The 16,474-nt window shown below is 42.4% G+C and overlaps 2 protein-coding genes across 2 annotated transcripts; one reads left to right on the plus strand and one right to left on the minus strand.

Annotated features, from left to right (window-relative positions):
- Positions 1-9,656: 9,656 nt before the first annotated feature.
- Positions 9,657-12,188, plus strand: LOC133927422 (NAC domain-containing protein 22-like). Its single transcript, XM_062373886.1, has 3 exons — positions 9,657-9,912; positions 10,002-10,300; positions 11,018-12,188. Exons 1-3 carry the CDS (start codon positions 9,741-9,743, stop codon positions 11,405-11,407), a joined length of 861 nt encoding a protein of 286 aa, XP_062229870.1. The 5' UTR covers positions 9,657-9,740; the 3' UTR covers positions 11,408-12,188.
- Positions 12,189-13,858: 1,670 nt separating this feature from the next.
- Positions 13,859-15,130, minus strand: LOC133927423 (chitinase 12-like). The gene has a single exon (XM_062373887.1). The coding sequence runs from the start codon at positions 15,075-15,077 to the stop codon at positions 14,109-14,111; it is 969 nt and encodes a 322-aa protein (XP_062229871.1). The 5' UTR covers positions 15,078-15,130; the 3' UTR covers positions 13,859-14,108.
- Positions 15,131-16,474: the final 1,344 nt, after the last annotated feature.

Genomic DNA, 16,474 nt, shown 5'->3' on the forward strand with positions numbered 1-16,474 from the left:
ATCCGCCACTTGAGGTGCACCGTAACCGCAATCAGCAGCCACACTGAATCGAGTCTTGCCACGGGCGTGAAGGTTTCTTCAAAATCCACGCCTTGCCGTTGTGCGTATCCCTTCGCGACCAAATGGGCTTTGTGCCGGACCACATTGCCGAGTTCATCCCATTTGATCTTGTAGATCCATTTGAGCCCAATGGCTCACCGATCAGCGGGAAGATCAACAAGATCCCAGGTTCGGTTTGCTTCAATTGATGCCAATTCATCCAGCATGGGTTGCCTCCACGCGTGATGGCACTCGGCTTCAATGAAATTCGTCGGTTCTTCATCTACCGATAGTAGGAGCTCGTTCGACAACAGGAGTTCTTCAAAGCCAAGTTCCCAGGGCACCAGGCCTGGTGGAGATGCCGATCCGATGAGATTGTTGATGCGACTGTAGGGATCGGTTACGTCTTAAGAGGAGAGTGAATTAGAACACTTAGAAACCTAACCAGCTCTAAAAACTTCACAAGAAAATCTATCTTAATTTCTATCTAAATGTGATATAGGTTTATCTAATGTATCTACTCTATCATTCAAAAGAGTTTTGCAAACTATAGCAAATCATAGAAAACTAGTTAGGAAGATAAATGCGCAAAGGTAGATTGCAAGTATGTAAATACAAAAATGTAAATAAGGTAGAAAGAGCAAACTCGTGGTATCGATGGCCTGAATGTCACCCCTAGTCCACGTTGAAGCTCCACAAAGGATATACTCCCGGTCGGCACCTGGTCACGTCTCTTGAACCACCAAGACACCACAACAAAGTCTCAAGCCGGATGAGCCACCAAGACAAGGTCTCATCACTAGCCTCTCTTCCAGTCACTTGCCACCATGACCACTTCGGAGCTTGAGCCACAGAGGAAAGGGTCTCCGCATCCCTGCATAATCGCCTTGCTGCCGCTCCACACCAAGTTGGAGGGTTAACAACCTTGAGAAACTTCGGTTCAAGTTGCCGGAGAGTCACCAAGACTCCAAGGCGCCGGCGTACCACTTCATACTAACTAAGATCAATTCTTGATCCCTTCTTCAAGCTGCAGAACCTAGCTACAACTCACCCTAGGCCTATAAGCACTAAACACTCTCTAATCTTGTGCTTAGTCGCGTTGGATGATCACTTTGAGAACTTTGGTGACTTAGATATCTACTCAAGTATCTATGTGTTTCTCTGGACTCTAGTAGCATGTCATGCCTTCAAAAGACTGAGTAGAGGGGTATTTATAGCCTCAAACTCGTGCACTAGCTGTTAACCCAACGGCTCAGAAAAACTGTTAACACCGGATGATCCGATGAGAATAGTAGTACTAACAACGGATCATTCGGTGAGTACATTTTTAGAAACTAGCCGTTAGACTTTCACTCAAAGCCTCTATGAATACTGGACACTCTGATGTATATATCATCTCCATCACCAGACTATCCGGTTCGTACATTTGAGCCATCTGAGCCTTTTTAGCCTCTCTATGTAAATTGCTTCGGTGTAAACCTCCGGTGTACACAACACCTATCACCGGACCATCCGGTGAGATATTCTTTGATCTTCGACTCTTGGGAACGCTTCTGCAAAAAATACTTTGTTATGAAGTATCCAATGTGTACAACACAGGTACCGGACCTTCCAGTGAGTTGATTTTCGTTCTTCTATGCTTAGATTCTTCTCTACAAGAATTCGTCCGGCATGATCCTCCGGTGATCACCAGACCATCTAATGAAGCCATCTGCATTCTCCTCTTTGCCAACAATGCTCCGGTGCTTCTACTCATTTGATATCGGACCATCTAATGAGGTATAACTGCTTCTGGACACAAAGCTCTGGTGTGTACAATTCTTTCAGCACCAGACCATCCGGTGAGTACATTTTTCTTAGAACTTCTCTAATTCAATCAAACTTTATCCCGACTGCGGTGGCTTCTTTATGTGTTTCATCCATAAGACCTACTAAAACATATATTTGACAAATATGCTAGTCTCATTAACTATATTGTCATTAATCCTCAAAATCACAATCATGATCTAATAAGATTATTTTCGCTACAATCTCCCTATTTTTGGTGATTGATGGTAACACAATCAAAGCAAGTGGGAAATAATAAATGATACCAATTGTAAAGAGCACAAAACCTTATCATATTGCTTGGATGCATGTTCTTACCACTTAGTCCCTCTTTTGTTGTGGTTTCCCCTTTCTCCATTATCAATATCTCCCTTAAACGATCCACATGCAAGAACTTCTCCATCTGCATGCTCTTGATGCCAAATGTAGATGAGTCAACATTTGTCACTTGGGCTTCTCCCCCTTTGTGAATCTTGACATCCCTAGGTATCTTCTTTCTCCACTAGGCATGTCTCTTGATCGTCTTGTTTCTTGCTTCGGTTGTCAAATTTCTCCCCTTTTATCAACAATCTCAAAAAGGACTACAAACACATGTTGATCTCGAGAAAGAGCGTTAGAGCACATAGGAGAGAGAGATTCATAAACCACGATCCATATGAAATGATACCAATTTAATAGATATATAAATTTTAAGGATGGGAAGCATTGATATCAATTGAAAAAAACAAACAAGGATCATAATTCATGAAACATATAATATGATTTACACTTCCCCTATGTGTGTGCATACCTGTGATAAAAGAGAGTTATATACACAACTAGATAATTATATCAAGATGAAAGTTTAAGCTATATTATATATGAAGGTAACTTAAATGTAGAAATGAATTGACAATAATATTAATTGTAAAGAGCACAAAGTCTTTAAGCATTGCATACCTCCGAGGATGTGTTGATTGCTTCATGAGACTACAAAAGATGTAACTTGCAACATATGTTGGTCTTAAAATCACAACCCATATGATATACTCCCCCTAGATGTGTGCATACAAATGTTGAATACTTGAGAGAGATATGCACTAGTTTTTTATAACAATAGGAATTTATCCTATAGATTAGATTATAGCACATAAAAAAATATCAATTGTGAAACTATTGCCACGAAAGAAACTTAAAACTAATAAATCATGCATATTGCCCATAAACAATAGAGAAATACGAGTAACCTACCATATAAAAACCTACACTAATCATAGCAACAAATTAAAATATGCAAATGCAATCCTAGTCAAGGCAAATGATATAGATGCAAAACAAAATACATGAACAAAGATCTATCTACCATTTACCCTTTTTTTAGATGGGGATTTGGGTATATGATGATCATAATCCTCATTGAAGCGTCCAATCTTGTATACTTGGTTTCTTTGCTTGAACCTTCACTTCATCTTGTGAGTCAAGTTCAAATCCTCGAGCCGACTTGTGGACTTCAAATCTTCTTTGGAATCCAAATCAATTGAGGTCCCTTAATATTGATGATGACTTCCTTGTGCACCCAAATAGGTTGGTTCCACCTCAGATTCTTTCTCTCAAACATGTATGCAACCACCTTATCATTGTCCTTTTTCTTGAGCTTGTAGTGATTGCTCTTGCTCTTCATCTTGTAGTTGGACTTGGTGTAGAGGTTCGAGGTCTTGTTGGAGATATCCGTCGCCTTCTTCTTCTCCTTGATCTCTTTCTTGACTTGTTTACATTGGAAAGACTTGTGTCCTTCTTGATGGCACTTAAAGCATATCACAATAAACCCCTTCGCAATCTTATTTACCATGGTTGCATGGTTATCTTGAGGATGTTAGACATGATTTCTACTATTTATCTTGCCAAGTCCTTTTTTAGCTTCTCCACTTCTTGTTTGAGCTTATCATTTTCTTGTGTAATGAAGTCATTAGATGGTTCTAAAAAAATATTCTCAATACATTTCTCATTGCAAAGGGGTGAGCATGAAATTAAATAGAGAGGTAGATTGCTTCAAAGGGACCATAGTTTGAAATTAAATGTACTCAAATTTTACCTTAAGCTCTTCAGACTCCTTATTTAGCAAATTGAATTTGCTCAATAATTGCTCATAATTAAAAACAATGGTAGCATGAATGTCATTGAGAGCATTGAATTTTTTAATTTCTTTAGATTATTTTTAAGATCCCTTTGTTCTCATTGATCAAATCCATAAGTTCTTGTTGAGAGGGAGAATCCTCATCGGATTCATCATCACTTATATTGCTTTCCATACCTTTGGTTATAAGGCACTTGTGTGCTGACGACTTGCGTGATGATAACCTTGAGGAAGAGCTTGAATCTTCATCTTCACTTACTCATCTTTCCATGCTTGCAAATACTTTAGCTCTTCCCCTTATCTCTCTCTTTCTCTTGATTTTCTTCTACTTCTTGATATAATCAATTATTTTGACCAAGTCTTTCATGGAGATCCAGTGATCAATCTGGCCATTGATCTTCTTGATGCTCTTCTCCACTTAAGAGATGAGGTTGGTGACTTCGGGAATCATTTCTTCATCGCTTGATGTGCCTTGCTCTTCATCTTCATTTTTTTTCGCTTGAGCTTGACTTTTACTCTTGCCTCCTCATCTTTGCCTTTATATGTTGGTATGTTGTTTGTTTGCTTGTGAGAGTAAAGTTCTTAGTATCGGATGAGGAAGAGGCTTTCACCATCATATTCATGGTCATCTCACGGGCGGTGATCTTGCCAAGCACTTAATTTGGAGTCATTCTTTTGATATCGTTGTTGTTGTAGATGATGAAAACTATCAACCTGTACTTTGAAAAAAAAAGCTTGAAGTATTCTTCTCACTACTTGATCATCTTCGATCAGCGTCAAACCTAATATATTGATCTTATTGACAAGAATATCCAAATGTGAGTACATGTCATTAGCCTTTTTATAGGATAGCTGTTTGATGCTATTGATCTTAGTAACAAGCACATAATATTTCTCATCGTGCACATCCTTTGTGCCTTCATAAATTTTAATAAGACTAGTCCAAAATGTGCATTGGTGAGAGAATAAATACGATTAAATGCATCAATATTTAAGGATGATAAAAGGATACTCTTCGCTAATGCCCGTGGGGAAAGATAGGCAAACTCTGCAGAGTATAAAACTGATCGATCAGCTGTGCTCATGGTCGAGCGGCTTGAACTTTTTTTTTGATTAGTTGGGATCAAGGTTCTTGTATAGATGGTCGGGTAGCCTGGTAATGGGATTACCTGGTGATTTTGGTAGCCGGATATGGAATATCTGGTGAATTTGGTAGTCAGATGAAATCCGATGAGCTATTCTTCTTGTTTAAGTTGTGTCTTCACACTTAGTAATAGGATGCATGTTTCTTGAAGTTATAAGTTAAAGTTGCTTAGTATAATAAACCAGTGTCTAACCTTTTCTTGACTTAAGCCCTCATATAATACTTTCCTACATTTGTGAAGTACGATATGTACTCACACTTGCTATTTCCAATAATAACTGCTGCTCAGTTGGAGAGGACTATGTGAAGATCAAGAAAGCTGAAGATTACAATGAAGACGGAGAGTCCAAGGTCGTGTTGCCCCAGTTGATTGCCTGTGGTATGCCCTGAAGTTTTCATTGAAGTTCCCTCTTGTTCTTCCGCTGCTATTTAAAAACTCTAATATCTATTTTAATAAAATTATTTTTATTCGATATACAACTATATATCACTTATTATATCATCGTATTTATGATAAATAATCATGTTATACATATAGAATACATCTGGTTATTTTTTTAAAAAAAAAATCGGACGTGACACTATCTCACGCTGACTGAAGGAACTAACTGAACCGAAAGAAAAAAAACAAGCTAAGCAACCTATGGAAGCGGCGAGTGTATCATGGCAAGGATTGGATCCTGTCAATGCCTACAGCTACCTTTTTTTTTTTTTTGAAAGAATGCCTACAGCTACCTCGTCATAGTATCTGTTGCAACTGATCCCAGGGCCTGTTTGGACAGAAATTTTGAAGCAACAGTTCTTCCATGATTCTTAGAGAAAACAAAAGCTAAATGCCTACTCTCCCGCAAAAAGAGATGCTAAACGCCTCGCTCCTGCTAGGGCCCAAGTTCACGATTCCTCGTGGATCTTGCTTAGGAGGGAGGCGGCCGAGAGTTCCTTGTGTATGAAAATTCTTGCGTTCGTCTCTTTTCATATTTCCCATACCATAAGCATGCTGAGTGAAAAGGACAGCATTCCTGGAAAATTTCGGTATTTCAAATATGACTTAACCCTGGCCGTTTACCAGTTCAAGTTATTCTGTACAAGTAAATCCATCAACATCGAAAGGAACTTCGCAAGACTAGCTAGAATGACAAAATTAGGCAGGAATCAACACAATTCTTGCTTGTTTCCTAGAAAGTCCATTTATTTCAAATGTGGCGTGATTATGTTTAGGGGATAGGCTAACCCACTTATAAAAATTGCTCAATATTAGCAGAAAAAGGTGGTTAAGAATATTTTCTCTGTAGAGTGTAAGAAAATTAATATTAATGGCTGCATAGGAATTAACGCATTGTCAAGAATGCATGACTTGGTAAATAATATAGTTAGCCAATCATAGATGATTCTCTCCGCATCCCTTGGAAAGAGACGCAACTCAATCTGTTCACTGCACCTCCTAATTCTAATTAGAGACACTCTAAATTTAATTAGTGAGTGCACCAATGGACCGAGTCTTCTGACACCACTTTGCAGGCTTTGCAGCCACTCACTTGTCCTTTGCAGCCACTAACTTGTCACATCTATATAGTCGCACATTCTTCATGGAAAATGTTTCGAGTACAACTATTTAGTAAAACTATGCATTTAAACCATTTGATATATTTACGAGCTTTGATCCAATTGATTTAAGTCATTTAATCAAGCGTTGTACTCGACGTGTAGCAGTGTTCATTCTTTATCAGGATCGTCTCTGTTTTGTGTAGCCTCTAGTGTAATAGTTGTGCAGTTTTGTTTGAGAGGTGTGGGCAATAAGTAGTCACACGCTAATTAACTCCCAACTAGCAAGTTGGCCCATGCATTTGCACGGTCAGATTTCGTTATACTGTGCTTCTCTTTTACTCTATTCGATTATAAATTCATATTTATATGATCAATCAATAAATCTATAGTCTGATTTTTGAATTTCGCTAATGTTTTAGTCAAATATAAATAAATAAATATATATATATATATAATATAAATACACGAATCATGCTCCAGCTCTTCGACCACCTGCTTGTCTTTACAACCATAAGTTGCTAGTCCAAACTCAGCTCTTGCCAGTTGCATCATGCCTTATTGATCCTTAGTTTCATAGATATCCCTTGTCGCCATCATAGGTTGTGGCTCCACCATATGTGGCATGTGATTATGCCTTGCCTCACCATTTATTTGACATCACTATATCGTGTGCACAATAATAAATTTATTATCATATTTTGAACTCCCCCGATGAATTAAATCAAATGTAGCCCATCATCACCTTATGGCTACAACCGCGAGGTACGCGGTCAAAGCCTGGATCCAAGGTCCCTTGTTGGCATGTAGGTCGTTTCTTGACCATCTATAACATGTGGATTGTAGCTTGCCTCGTTACCTACCTGACACTATGGTCTTGTACTATATGACAACAAAACTAATGTGTGATTTTTAAATTTTCTAACAAATTCAGTCAAATACATCACCTTGCCCTCCTACAGCAGTGAACGCAAGATGCGTGGCCAGCTTACGTGCTCTGCTCTGTCGATTCACAGCTTTGTCGATGTCCCTTAGGGGTGTTTGGATGCGTGCTTCCGCGCGTGCATGCATCTGCGGGTGCAACGTTCAGCGTACAGGATGATTGAGATGGACGTTTGGATGGGTGAATGACCAGACCAGCTTTGCACGCGCGGGTGCAGGCATACGGTTGGATGCTGCATCCGTGCGTGCGTCCGATTCGATCGTAGCTGTCGTCCTGGCTCGTCGGATGCAGCTGGGTCCACTCGTCAGCGACAGCGAGCTCCTTCATACAGCTTCAGATTCAGCCTACCAAACACAAACTCAAATTTAACCTGCATCAGCTCATCCAACCAACCAAACACACTTCTTTTCTAGAATACGGATCCCCTCAGCCTGCTTCCTCTCATCCAGGATATACGATACAGCTCTACAAAACTTCATGCGGACAACCAAACACACCCTTAGTCATTGTTGGAGATCGTGGTTACATCGTCTGCGTGCTATGAGTTGCACCTTATCCCGTCACATGCCTAGCACCTCAATCTTAAGTTGCATAGTCCAAGCTTGATATAACAATGCCCATATCTTCTCATACTGATTCACTATTTTGTGATTTTAAATTCTCCAATAAATTTAATCAAATATAGCTCATCATCCACCTATTGCCGTGAACGCGATATGCGTGGCCAGTTTATGTGCTATGCTCTGTTGACCCATGGGTTTGTCGATGTCCCTTAGTCATTGTTGGAGATCGTGGTTGAGCCGCCTGCATGTTGTGAGCCGAGCCTTACCCCATCACATGTTTGACACCATCGTGATCTTGAGTTGCACATGGTCCAAGCCCGATATAATCGTGCCCATATCTTCCCATACTGATCCGCTATTGTGTGATTTTTAAATCTCCCAATGAACTTTGTCAAATACAACTCATCTCCTGCCTATTGCCACAACCGCAAGATGTGTGACCAACTTACATGCCTTGCCCTATCAATCCATAGCTTTGTGGATGTCTCTTAGTCATTGTTAGATATCATAGCTGCACCGTCTGCAAGTTACGGGTTGCTCCTTACCTCGTCACACGCTTGACATCGCGACCTTGAATTGCACGATCCAAGCTTGATATAACAATCTCCATATCTTCCCACACCGATCTGATCCTATGTCATGTCATGTTGATCTATGAATTTATTGATGTCCCTTTGTCGCTGCCGGAGGTTGTGACTTCTATCATATGTAGTCTGCATGTTGTGCCTTGTCCTATCATGTCAATCTATGAATCTGTTGATGTCCATTTGTCGCCTTTGCAAATTGTAACTTCTATCATATGTAGTATGCATGTTGTGTCTTGTTTAGCTGCTTGCTTGATGCTGCGACCTTAAGCTGTATTGTACATTTGAATTCTTATAGAAATCGTGTTACTAACTTATATATTTTGAATTTTTCTTCTAATACTGTATTTGGTATGGACTCTTCTTTTTTATTTTTAATCCTAATTTTAATTATTATGAATTGTATTTTATATGGACTCTTTATTTAGATATTTTACTTCATAATCCATATGGGAACCGAACTACTAATTTTTCATTAGTTTTTATTTTAAATTTTAGTTATTAATTAATTGTATTTATATGGACTCTTTGTTTAATCTAGATCGTTAGATGATTATAACAATTAATGGTGTGGATCATTTTCTCTCTCTTTTTCCGATTAATCTGGTAATATCTAGCTCTCGAGAGCAAACTTTGTGGCTCCTTTTAATTATGTTTTACTAAAATAATATATTAATTAAACTAATCACCACACAATATTAATTAAGAATTCCAAGTCTTTCCACATGCACACTAGTCACATATTAGGCTACTAAAGGTCAGCTATGACGCTCGAGAAGACTTGGAAAGAGTCCATAGAGCAGCGGCCACACACTTTCCGCCTCTCAGTCTCACGGTGTCACCCCTTCTCTCTGTCTCTCTCACCCCCAGTGACGCCGGCCCATATATACAAAAGGGAAACCACTTCTTTCCTCCAACCCACCCATCGAACAAATTACACAGCAACAAGTAACAAGGAAGTCTCATCAGTGAGTCTAACTAATTGATGGAGCGGCGAGGCGGAGCGGCGGAGCTGGAGCTGCCGGGGTTCCGTTTCCACCCGACGGAGGAGGAGCTGCTGGAGTTCTACCTGAGGCAGGTGGCCCACGGCAAGAAGCTCAAGTTTGACATCATCCCCACCGTCCATCTCTACCGCCACGACCCATGGGAGCTACCAGGCACGTAGATTTATTAATCCATGCATGCTTCATGCATGCTTTGCCCGGCGCAAGTGCATCCGTGAATTAACCATGCATGCGTCATGCAGGGTTGGCGCCGATAGGGGAGAGGGAGTGGTACTTCTTCGTGCCGCGCGACCGCAAGCAGGCCGGCTGCGGCGGGCGGCCGAGCCGGACGACGGAGCGCGGCTTCTGGAAGGCCACAGGGTCGGACCGCTCGGTGCGGTGTGCCACCGACCCGAAGCAGCTCATCGGGCTCAAGAAGACGCTCGTCTACTATGAGGGTCGCGCGCCCCGCGGCATCAAGACCGACTGGGTCATGAACGAGTACCGCCTCCCCGACGCCAATGCGGCCGCCGGCGACTCATCGTCCAGTAACTCGCCCAAGGTACTGGTACTACGACACACGTCAATTTTGCACTGTCGTACCCCTCCAGCTCTCTCTCTCTCGCTCTATATATATAAGCGTCTTAATATATACTGTATTTGTTTTTTGCGAATTATATATACTGTATTTGCACAGAACGTAAAATGATAGTTAAAACAAAAAGAATAATTAGAAGGGAGAGATAACTTCCAAGCCTCATATGCAACTAGTCTGTTGTTAATTACTCCCTCTGATCTCAAATAGAGTACGAGTCCATTTGCATTTGGGCATAAGAATTAAAGTGAGAAGTACAATGATCGTTCTGCTCATCAATTATTGCTAGAGTTAAGGCAAACGACAAGTTGTGCATTAATTTAAGTAGAGACATACATGAAGAAATGAAGCAAATATGTGTATTATTGGAGTTATGATGGACTTAATATTTGATGTATTTGTATAAAGGCTATATGAAATTATATTTGGGATCCGACGGGGTACCCAGTAGTGTGCATGTACTGGGTGGAGTGCGTGAAAAGGTTGACTTTGACCTAATTACCGTGCGAGTCGATCTCTGCTCCTAGGTGCTTAATGGTCGTCGTAGCATGGCGCGTGCTTTGAAAAGTAGAGGTAGATATTTGTCAGGTCTAGCATGAAATCAACGTTTTTAATTGAGTACGAGTCCTTAATTAAGGACGATAATTATTAATTACAGTAATTCATCTGATGTAATGTGCGCAGGAGGACATCGTTTTGTGCAAGATATACCGGAAGGCGGTGTCGCTCAAGGAGCTGGAGCAGCGGGTGGCCATGGAGGAGCTCGAGCGCGCCACCGCCACGCCGTCGGCCTCCAACAACACCGGCTCGCCCGCCGACTCCATCTCGTCCGCCTCGGACCACGAGGCACCCCCCCAGCAGCTGCAGGTGGAAATGGGCAGACCGTGCATGAAGAAAGAGGCGACGACCGAGGCGGCGGTGGTGAGGCCGGCAACGCTGAGCCTGCCGCAGCTGGAGGTGGCGAGGCAACAAAGCGGACTGCAGGAGTGGATGCAGGACCCGTTCCTGACGCAGCTGAGGAGCCCCTGGATGGAGAGCTGGTCGCCATACTATGCCAGCGTCCTCAACTTTTAATCACGATAGTATACTATACAGTATACACACGAGTACGTACGTACAATATGTATGCATGCATAGACGTCTTTACGTACGTACAATATGTATGCATGCATAGACGTCTTTCTTCTATTGGGAAACAGAAATCAGTGGACAATAATCCTATTATTTGGGATTTGGGATTGGAATAGACAAACACAACATGCCTGAGCGTTAACGATCGGGCCCAATTGTGGCGAGGTCGCCGTGGCCGGTGGCGCCCGATCGAAACTCTAGCGGCCCAAGCACGGGGACGTGGGATCTCCTTGGAGCAGCGGCGGCCCATCCCGGGAGCAGAGGCTGCGTATCTGACGGCCAAATCGCAGACGGCACACAGAAACCGTTTGATAGACTAGACCTGAGCATAAAAAATCCGAGCCGATTTTGGCCCGCCCAGACCGACCTTCGGTTGATGTGGACGGGCCTCGGCAGTAGTTTATGAGCCCGAAAATTAGACTCAGCTCGAGCCCGCCCAAAATATTAATTTTAATTATATTTACACGTAAAATTCACCGAAGGACCCAAGCCCGGTCTTACTACAGTCCGGCTTTGATATTATTGGACGGGACTAGGCAGCCATTTTCAGCCCAAAACAAACCGGGCTTTTCTTTGGCACGACCCAGCCCATGCTTAGGTCTATGATAGACATGTCACGATGGTCCGCTCAAGAGCCGTCTGCTAATAACTCGGTGGGCAAAACCATCTGCGAGACACAGTCAATTTCCAAATGGAACCGTATGTAATATGTTCATCACTACAATCAGTTCCCATATAAACAGTCTATGATAACTTCATTTAAAAACTGTATGTGATAATAGTCATCATAGATGCTTCTATGTAAAAAACCGTATATGATATTTTTTTTAAAAAAGTGAGATCTTCCGAAATTCATAAATTTTTTCATAAAGAATCAGATGAAGGCAATTTTTATATAATAATTATAGCTCTCAATGAGATCCATAACTTTGTATTTGACAATTTTTTTTTATTTGAAGTCATCTATAGGTACCCAAATCTGGTTAACAAACAATTTGGCATCATAACTTATCACCTAGCACTCCTAAACTACGTAAGAAAAGGATAAAATTATAGTAATAACATGGTGAAATAGTATATATATGCAATCTTAAGTACTAATTTTTTTAATATAAAATGTACTCATTGAAGCTAGCTATTCTCTGACTTTCATGTGGGCAAACACAGTTACAAGTTGGACAAAACATGAGATAGTATAAAAATATATGTTAGATAAATGATCAACTCTAACCGTAGTAATTATATGGTGAAATGATAATACATGCAATGATTAAGTTGTGCCATGATGAAGTTGGGAAACAAGTGTTAACTTGCATGTTTGTAGTGATATATTCAAAAAATATATAAAATATTCATATTGAGTCAGATGAAGAAAGTATTTATATGAAAATTGTGGCCCTTGAATAGATTACAACATTGTAGTTGATAACCTTTTATTTGAAGTGATTTAGATGCCTAAATAATTATCAAAAGTTTTGCACAACCAGGGATAAAAAGAAAAATCATTGTTAGGTGGGATGGTAAGATAACTTCGAATGGAGGTCACAGGTTTGAGTCGTCTTAACCGCATGCGCGCAAAAGACTTGTGACAAGAGAGGTGCGACTGGCTATTAAGCCTATGGGTGGTCCTGTGGCAAAAAAATTGGATTTTTTTCTCAGCACCAAAAGGTGGGTTTTTGCTTAAGAACCTTTTGTGACAACTCCACTTATCACATACGGTTTTTACTATATAACCATATTCCAAATGGCTCCAAACGCACGTCTATGATTAGAGGGGTTATCACAAAAACACTTTTGGACAGATATAAGCAAAACCACCTAGGATGTCGGTTTGGAGTCATCTGGAATGAAGCATTCTATAGTAATGTGTAACAAGCATATTATTTTAATCAATTCTGGCCACAAACCGACTAGGATATATTGCAGTCGAGTTTCGACCAGAACCGACTATGATATTTGCTAAGAACCGATTGAGATGGTCTTAGATAACTGTGGATTAAAAAACCGATTATAATAATTATTATTATGTAGTTAGTTTTTTAAAACCGACTGCAAGGGCTTCCAGGGCACTGCAGCCCTGCAGGTTCGTCGATCGTAGGACGACGATAGAGGAGAGGAGAGAGACTCTCTTCCCGGCCGTCGATCATGGAATGCTATACTTTGCTGCTAGCTCGTACAATGTAGCGGAACGCACTCCTCATACATATGCATGCATGTATATCCTCGTCATGCATATGCATGCATCTCCACCTGTGGAATTCCATGCATGCATGTTGCTATCGCACGTTGATAGATTGCCACTATCTCATACTGTAATTGCAACGGGCCAAACCATGCACGCACGCACGTATTGACCGATTCGATTGAAAGCTTTGATTTGATTTGATTTCTTCTACAAAGATTTCGTATTGGGCGGCTAGATTTAAGCATCTGTTTTTATTGTATCCATAACATAATGGCATTTTTAATTGCATGAGTTAGTTCCACATTTCATTTCTCTGATCATTATATTATATTATTATTCGTGTACTTGACTTGAGCTCTGTCTAATTTGTAACTGCTGATCGAGTTGCCATGCATGCATCTAGCTCGATCGAGAGCTCGATCTGTCTTATTGTGTAAGTAGTAGCTGTACTCTGGTTGATCAGCCGAAGGGGCGTTGGTTGTAGCAATCCAGGTTGGCGCCGTAGCTGACCCCGAGGATGTCGCAGTAGCGCTTGTAGAATCCGATCCGGTCGGCGACGCTGTTGTCGGCGCCGTGGCCGCACTCCAGCCCGCCGTTGATGATGTTGGTGATCACGCCGTACCCTGGCGCCCTCCCGGCGGCCTGGTCGGCGCCCGAGGGGCTCCACTGGCTGGTGATGACGGCGTGGCATGACGGCTTGGGCGACTGCGCCGTCATCCAGAACCAGATGGCCGTCTTGAACGCCACCGTCGGGTCCGTCGCCACCAAGTCCGGGTTGTTGAGCAGGTCAACGCCGATGGCCTGCCCCGCCGGACCGTAGTTGTAGTTCCAGGAGATCTGGATGGGTCCGCGGCCGTAGTACTTCTTGCCGGGGGTGCAGGGGTACTGGGCGCTGGACTGGCAGTAGTCGGCGGTGGCGCCGTTCTCCTGCTTGAAGCAGTAGCCCCACGAGTAGGGGCCATCGGGCGCCGTCGCCCACCCGCCCGTGGTCTCGTGCGACGTCTGCGCCAGGAACGCGGCGATCTCGCGCTTCTTGGTGTCCGCGTCGCCCGTGGTGCCGAAGCCGTTGAAGGCGCCCGCGGCGGCGATGAAGGCGTTGTAGGTGTAGAAACCCCTGGCCTGGCACGCCCCGTCGTTGCGGTGCAGAAGCATCTGGTCGAAGAGGGACCGCGACACGATGGACGCGACGCCGCTGCCACCTCCGCCCCCGCCTCCGCCGCCGCCCCCGCCCCCGCCTCCGCAGCCGCTGCACTGGCTCTGGCAGCCGGCGCCGCAGTAGTCGGAGGTGGAGCCGCACCAGCCGAATCGGCTGCAGCAGAGGCAGTTGGGGCAGAGCGCCCCACCGGCCTGTGAGCCGCACTGCTCGGCGCGCGCGGCGACGGCGAAGGCCGTGGTCAACATGGCCACTAGTGCCAGTGCTCTCATCATGGCAAGCAGCTCGATGAGATGGACAGGTGCGGTGCCACCAGCTAGAGGTGCTGGTGTGTCACTGTGGTGTGTGCAAGAAGCGGTGGGCGAGCATGTCCTTATATAGCTAGCAGCTGGGTCTCTTGGGGCAACTGGTATACGTACGTACTATACTATACTATACGTGTCCAACTGAGCAACTTGACACGATATATCCATGGATGGATAGATCGATTCTTCGCACGTCCACCCCTTATCCAACTGCTGAGGCTGACTCGAATTCAGACGCCCCATAGACACACTACGTGAAAAATGATAAAAAATCGAGACACGAATGAAAATCTTATAACTAAACGACATTTTTGAAGAGCTAAAACTTCAAGCATAAAAGAACGGAGGAAGTACCACTCTTGCTTTCAGTGCGAACTGGCAAGTTAACAACTTAACATATACTCGGCTATTGAATCGTATGGGAGGTGAAGGGCGTGGCTAAGTTGAGTCAATGCTCCCTCGCAAAAAAAGTTGAGTGAATGCTACCATTGACGAGAGAGAAGGTGAAGTTAGATGCTCGGACGAAAGAAAAAATGAAGCTAGCTTGGTTGGTTATGGTTCTTATGATCAAAGTGTATGACTGTGCTATATGAGGTTACATTTAAGTTAATTTAGGTATGTGTTAGTACGTATCCATATAGATATATGTGGATGTAATTGTAGTATATGTGAGTGCTTGCGAGTTGTACATAAAAAAGAAAAAAAAATCAAATATGTCGATGTCCCCAGGTTAAAAATAGCTCTAGCCCGTATCCGTAAACAATTTACTTTGTCGGACCTCTTCAATAAAATAACTATGATAGAACAATCCCAACAGACGGTCAAGTAGGGCTTGTTTTTCATATGGACATAAAGTCTCTTACTCTGTTTTTTTTTATCTAAGGTACAACCAGGATCTATATGCATACTTGTCTTAACCACACATTAAAGATATACTGGAGAACTCTAGACTCTCAATGTGCGAGTATGTATATTCTACTTAACGCGCACGTATGTACGAACCTATGTTACACCCAGAATCACTCCAGAGAGCAACTAAGGGATAAACCCCATGTGAGACCCAACTTCGATTCCAGATATCAAACCCAATGACAGCACTCACATCCGAACGGCTAACCAACCGAGCTACTACTCATTCTCTCTCTTAGGGTTTGTTTGTTTGCGCTTCTGTTTCTGGTTTCTCCAAAAAAAACTGTGTTTTTGTTTTTTTTTCTGAAAAACTGTTTTTGGATTTTAGCTGTTAGATTTTACAATATTTTTTTAACTTCTCAGCACATTACTTCTCAAAAAAACTACCCTCAACTAGCTTTTCAGTTTCTAGTTTATTTTCTCAAAAATAAACATCTGTCTTCTCCAAAAACTATTTT

Source organism: Phragmites australis, chromosome 8 (assembly GCF_958298935.1).
Source record: "Phragmites australis chromosome 8, lpPhrAust1.1, whole genome shotgun sequence".
Classification (NCBI taxonomy): Eukaryota; Viridiplantae; Streptophyta; class Magnoliopsida; order Poales; family Poaceae; genus Phragmites; species Phragmites australis.

Bases quoted from the DNA above. Each gene is read 5' to 3' on its own strand.
- LOC133927423 (XM_062373887.1), bottom strand. From the start codon at position 15,077: ATGATGAGAGCACTGGCACTAGTGGCCATGTTGACCACGGCCTTCGCC.
- LOC133927422 (XM_062373886.1), top strand. From the start codon at position 9,741: ATGGAGCGGCGAGGCGGAGCGGCGGAGCTGGAGCTGCCGGGGTTCCGT. The intron at 9,913-10,001 runs GCACGTAGATTT...TGCGTCATGCAG, and splicing joins CGACCCATGGGAGCTACCAG to GGTTGGCGCCGATAGGGGAG. The intron at 10,301-11,017 runs GTACTGGTACTA...TAATGTGCGCAG, and splicing joins CGTCCAGTAACTCGCCCAAG to GAGGACATCGTTTTGTGCAA.